At 39.5% G+C, this 6510-nt stretch overlaps 1 protein-coding gene across 1 annotated transcript in view; it reads left to right on the forward strand.

Annotated features, from left to right (window-relative positions):
- Positions 1 to 6510, forward strand: part of LOC107570481 (myocardin-like) — a 29412-nt gene that overhangs the window by 3645 nt on the left and 19257 nt on the right. The window contains exons 2-4 of the mRNA XM_016256711.1: positions 2421 to 2486; positions 3814 to 3869; positions 4380 to 4455. Coding sequence (XP_016112197.1) covers positions 2421 to 2486; positions 3814 to 3869; positions 4380 to 4455 — 198 coding nt within the window. The remainder of the gene's footprint in view (positions 1 to 2420; positions 2487 to 3813; positions 3870 to 4379; positions 4456 to 6510) is intronic.

Genomic DNA, 6510 nt, shown 5'->3' on the forward strand with positions numbered 1-6510 from the left:
ATGCAGCTGGTTGATTGATTGCGATGATAAATGGAAGGACGAATGGACGATCAGATGAACACTGACAAGTACAAGAACTGTTGCATGTCCACACGTTTCGGGAGTGTATTTCAACAATAGCTCACGAGCATGGATGCTATTTTTCTGTGACTGTGAGTGTGTGATATTGCTGTTATACAGTTCAATAAACATCACTTAGAATGATTCAATGACTTACCCATAAAGATGATTAGTTGTTTCTGAGTTAATCAGTGCTTTGGACGAATCACTAGAGTGAATGATTCAATGACTCACTCATAAAGACGGTTACTTGTTTCTGAATGAATCAGTGTTTTGTTCAAATCACTTGAATGAATGATTCAATGACTTACTCATAAAGATGATTAATTGTTTCTGAGTTAATCAGTGCTTTAGACGAATCACTAGAGTGACTGATTCAATGACTCACTCATAAAGAGAGTTACATGTTTTGTTCCTGAAAGAATCAGTGTTTTGAACAAATTTCTTGAGTGAATAGTGAATCATTCAAAAGACTCTTTTATAAAGACAATTTCTTGTTTCATTCTTGATTTATCGATAATTGATGTGTTGAACAAATGGCTTGAGGGAATGATTCAGTGACTCACCAACTACTGGTTTCGCTCCTGAATGAATCAATGTTTTGAACAGAAAGAGTGACTGAAACATCCTCGACACTAACACTTCTAACAACGTCTGTTTGGAACAGGCAAACTAAATGTCTGGATCAGAACTAACTGAATTAAAGGGGTCATATGACATTGCAAAAAAGAACATTATTTGGTGTATTTGGTGTAATGCAATGTGTTTATGTGGTTAAAGGTAAAAAAAAAAAACATTATTTTCCACATACTGTACATTATTGTTTCTCCTCTATGCCCCGCCTTTCTGAAACGCGTCGATTTTTACAAAGCTCATCGATCTGAAAAGCGAGGTGTGCTGTGATTGGTCAGCTATCCAGTGCGTTGTGATTGGCCGAATACCTCAAGCGTGTGACGGAAATGTTACGCCCCTCACCAGGTTCAGAAAACTCTCCTCTGTAAAATGTGCTGCACACACTTGAATATTTGGGTTGTACTGTTCTGGAACAGTGTTGTGAATAAAACTTAAACACACAGCACGGCGGCAACAATACTACAGCGAGAATAAAAGTTACGCCTTCTTTCTTTGCGTGAAATGAATCAATGTTTTGAACAGAAAGAGTGACTGAAACATCCTCGACACTAACACTTCTAACAACGTCTGTTTGGAACAGGCAAACTAAATGTCTGGATCAGAACTAACTGAATTAAAGGGGTCATATGACATTGCAAAAAAGAACATTATTTGGTGTATTTGGTGTAATGCAATGTGTTTATGTGGTTAAAGGTAAAAAAAAAAAACATTATTTTCCACATACTGTACATTATTGTTTCTCCTCTATGCCCCGCCTTTCTGAAACGCGTCGATTTTTACAAAGCTCATCGATCTGAAAAGCGAGGTGTGCTGTGATTGGTCAGCTATCCAGTGCGTTGTGATTGGCCGAATACCTCAAGCGTGTGACGGAAATGTTACGCCCCTCACCAGGTTCAGAAAACTCTCCTCTGTAAAATGTGCTGCACACACTTGAATATTTGGGTTGTACTGTTCTGGAACAGTGTTGTGAATAAAACTTAAACACACAGCACGGCGGCAACAATACTACAGCGAGAATAAAAGTTACGCCTTCTTTCTTTGCGTGAACATTTGGGCGGTGTTATGCAAATCTTCCCACATCGTGATGTAGAAATGTGGGGCGTGTTTGAACGAGGCATTTTAGGAAGGCGTGGCTGAGCGTTCACTTTTATAAAGAATATCTCTTTGGGTTTGAGACTTTCATCTTTGCGACTTTACGGATCTTCTGTTTGCACAAACAGCTTTTAACACTCAAAGACAAAGGAAAACATGAAATTGCATCATATGACGCATTTAAATGGTTGTTTTTAAAGAAGCAAAATATTTTTTCATTTATTCTCCTCAGCTTTACTTACAGTAGATTATGCACAGACGTTCATACACGGACGCTTGTGCAGTGACGGCGTAGATTGCCGGGATGAGAGACACACCACCCAAAACAAAGACAAAATGAAGCAACAGACCCACACATATTTCTTAAAACAGGATGTATGTCTATGATAAACACAGCTCCTGGCTTTAAACAAATCTTCCTTCAGTGTGTGGTCCTCCTGAAGTCTGAGAGGAGGGAGGCGCTCATAAACGTAAGAGGTGGCCCGTTAATTCGTGTGTGCGTGTGTGTGTGTGTGTGTGTGTGTGTGCAGCATCTGCCCGTTCATACAGGATGATGTGTTCCTTCTCCGGATGCAGATTTCTGTCTGATTTGTGCAGCTTCACTCATGACGGGTCACTATCTGTTTGCTCCTCAGTCCTACAGCTGAGACTCCAGCAGAGGAGGACACGAGAGCAGCTCGCTGAGCAGGGCATCATGCCTCGTGAGTAGCACCTCCCCTCCTCTGACTACATCACACTGCATTATGGGTATCTGACACATGGCTGAACCGCTTTGACAGCGCGAGCCTCACGTGAGCTGAAGATCAGCACTAGTCACACATGCAACACCTGTTAACATGTACATAGAAGAGCCCGGTTCACAAAGCTGCATCTGACACACACACGCGCACACACACGCACACACACAGGTTTGCTTTTGTGAAAAGTGGGGACTCTCCATAGGCGTAATGGTTTTTATACTGTACAGACCGTATATTCTATTGCCCTACACCAACCCTACCCCTAAACCTACCCCTCACAGGAGACTTTCTGCTATTTCAGATTTTCAATACACTCCATTCTGTGTGATTTATAAGCATTTTGAAAAGTGGGGACATGGGGTAATGCCCTGAAAAGTCTCCTTCTCCTTTTAATATCTATGTCATACCTTTGTCATTATACACATTTATGTCCTCATTTGTCACAAAACCGCTCACACACACACACACACACACACACACACTCAAAATATAGGAACTAGTTTAATTTAATAACGGAAAAGCGGCTTTCAAGACATTGCATGTATAAATTGCATTTTTGATGTATTTTTGATAAAGGACCACTGAGTCGTATAGTCAAAGCAGAGTAAGATAATTCAGCTAAACACACGGAGATGTTAAAGAAAACAGCTGCTAAGACACACAACAGTGTATCTGAGACTTTGTTTTAGGTTTCATAAATATACAATATGTCTGATCAGATTGAGTCAGGACTGTGATTAGATGTTGCTGAGAGAAGAATCAGCCGCTGGAGTCCGTGGGTTTCAGCCGGAGATAAACCACACAGATCTGTGTCTGAGCTCCTAAAAAAGACTTTCAATGGCTCTTTATCTTTCTATGGCAGACAACAGGTCGGCAAGCTCAGATAAACAGGTTTTTTAAAGCATTTAAATAGATACTGGTGTAACTACATGTGGGAAAGCATAGCTGTGCTACAGCAGGATAAGTGTCTAGAAAACGCGTTCTAGTGTGTGTTTTATGAATGTATGGCGTTATCTCGTGACGAGCCCCTCCAGCTCTAGCACACGATATCTCTCATCAATCATAATGCACCTTACATTGCAAAGGCTGGAATTATGCGATTGGTTGCATTCTTCAGTGAGGTGATATTTCAGTGTTCGTGGTGGTTTTGCACATGTCTGATTCAGGACTATAATCCAGCTTCAGCAGAGAAACACAGGCCGGATCAGACGCTGGCAGAGATGATTTATGTAAGATTCGTTGACAGATAAACGATCACATTTACTCCATTTCTCATTTGTGTTTCCAGCCTTGAAGAGTCCGGCTGCGTTCCACGAACAGAGGAAAAGTCTCGAGCGATCCAAGGTTAGAAGAAAGAACAAACAACCACATCACAAAGAAGATCTTGCTCAAATCAAGTCACCTTTATTTCTACAGCACTTTATAAAACACAGATTGTTTGAAAGCTGCTTCACAGCGATAAACAGCACAATACCAGAATCACTGATGCAAAGTGCATCAAACATGAGACCAGTTCAGTTTCATCTGTAAAGCAACTCTACAGAGTCATGATTCAGTGTTGACGCTATTCAGTTCAATAAGTGTCAGTGTTGCAAAGTATTTCTTTTGCGGTTTAAATTCATTAAATTAAATAAAAAACCTAAACTAATTTTAAAGGCAACATAATAATGCATAGTTAGAAAAACTGCTGAAGATTGTTATTAAATTATTCATTTTGATTATTTATTTGTTTTTAAGGTTAGTTGACCATTTTGAACTTCAGTTCAGCTATAAAAGCAGCTCTACAGAAGTACTGTGAAAGTGTGTAAAAATCAACTCATTTTATTTAGTGTTTTATAATATTTGATGTTGCAGACGGGAGATTATTTAAAGCACAAAATCAGAAGTCGACCAGAGAAATCTGAGCTTGTCAACATGCGTATTCTACAAGGTAAGAGCTTTAATTAATAAACAAAATATCAAGTCTTAATTAAGTCAAAATTAATTGGGTTTTTGCCTAAAAAATAAAAATAAAAATCTGCCAGTGGGGTTGAACAAATAAACTTAATTCAAAGAAAAAACAAGATTATAACTCACTTCATTTTGATAAATTTTTCATAAAACAAGACCTAATGTGTCCCTGCAGCACAGAAGCAGTGTTGAGTCGCTGGAGGATATTTGTAGCAATAGCCAACAATACATTGTATGGGTCACAATTATACATTTCTCTTTTATGCCAAAAATCATTAGGATATTAAGTAAAGATCATGTTCCATGAAGATATTTTGTAAATGTCCTACCGTAAATATATCAAAACTTAATGTTTGATTAGTAATATGCATTGCTAAGAACTTCATTTGTTCAACTTTAAAGATGATTTTCTCAATACTTAGATTTTTTTGCACCCTCAGATTCCAGATTTTCAAATAGTTGTATCTCATTCAAATATTGTCCGATCCTAACAAACCATACATCAATGGAAAGATTATTTATTCAGCTTTTAGATGTATAAATCTCAATTTCGAAAAATTGACCCTTATGACTGGTTTTGTGCTCCAGGGTCACTAATATCTTAAGACATTAAATGTATTTTGATGTAAGAATGTTTAGGTATTTGTTTGTATTGTTATTTTGTGCAGTGTAGTTGCTTCACTAACTCCTGAGTTCATATCATGACTTTCTGTTGCATCGTTTTGCATCTTCTTCTTTGCACGAGTGAATTCCTCTCTAGCGATGTTGAGCGAGATTCCTCCCAGCCTTTGGCTCAACAAACACAGCTTGATTTAGGAGGCCGTGGGCTCGCGCTGTGTTTACTATGTGGTCCGACCGCAGTATGCTGTGCGCTCAGATCATAGACAGTAAACATGTCCGTGCTCTCCTGAGGCGGCTGGATGTGTTGCATAAGCGGCGTGAGGCTGGGGGCGATGGTTTATATTACCTCTGCTGGAAGAGCAGCGTGTTTTATTGAGACACACAGCAGCTGTATTTAGATCCAGCCTTTTCGCTGGAGATCAAATGAATGTCCCCCTCATTCTGTGTTTTGAATCTGCGTGATTTATGCAGCTCCGTCCAACCACCTACAAAAGAGTTTGAGCAGACAGAGCTGCCACGACCCTTCCCAGAATGCTTTGCTCACCGTTACGACTGCTAGACTTCTGTCATTTCAAATTAACATGTATATATACGTTAAAGAAACGCTCCTCTGCTGTCTGCTGCATTGTCAGAGCGACTCTGAATACGTGCATGAGATGCGTCGTCTGGCTGTTAGTGCACATGAAGCCATTTTCCATTAGTGTTTTAAAATTGCTTACACACTAAAAGTTGCACTTGAGGCTCACTCGGTGAAACCATTCTCTCATGTACCGAATCCTCACACCAAGTCTGCAAAACTGCAAGCACATGATCTGCTTTACTCAGTTTGCAATTGAAAAACAAGCTTTTTGCAACAACAGTTCTCTGCATTAGACACGCCACTCAGAACGATCAGCTCTTGTGTTTAATTTGGGGAGCAGTGCTACACTTATTTACTGATTACTTACAGCCAGTGATCATGAGTGAAAACACTGAGACATTATTTGTTCACTTAGAAATCCAAACTCAATGTTTTGAGGAAGAACCCCCCCCCCCCCCCTCTACTGAAAAGTAGAATTTCAGTTTCAAGAATTGTAAGCAACTGTAAGCAAAAAAACTATACAAATAAAGAAGGTAAATAAAGAAATGGAAGAATGGCATAGCACAGACAGGGCATTATCTTTACAAACACTGTCTCAGATGATCTAAGATAGAATAAGTGGACAGTCAGGAGCTCACTGGACCTCATCATAACAGCACAGCTGTCCAACATCAACACCAGAAGGAACTCACACATTAGAGAGAGAGAGAGAGAGAGTGTGTGTGTGTGAGTGTGTGTGTGTGTGTGTGTGTGAGAGTGTGTGAGTGTGTATGTGCGCATTTTTGTGACAAGTGAGGACATAAATGTGTATAATGACAAAGGTATGACAGGTAT

This window comes from Sinocyclocheilus grahami, unplaced genomic scaffold, assembly GCF_001515645.1.
Source record: "Sinocyclocheilus grahami isolate Dianchi unplaced genomic scaffold, SAMN03320097.WGS_v1.1 scaffold1463.1, whole genome shotgun sequence".
NCBI lineage: Eukaryota > Metazoa > Chordata > Actinopteri > Cypriniformes > Cyprinidae > Sinocyclocheilus > Sinocyclocheilus grahami.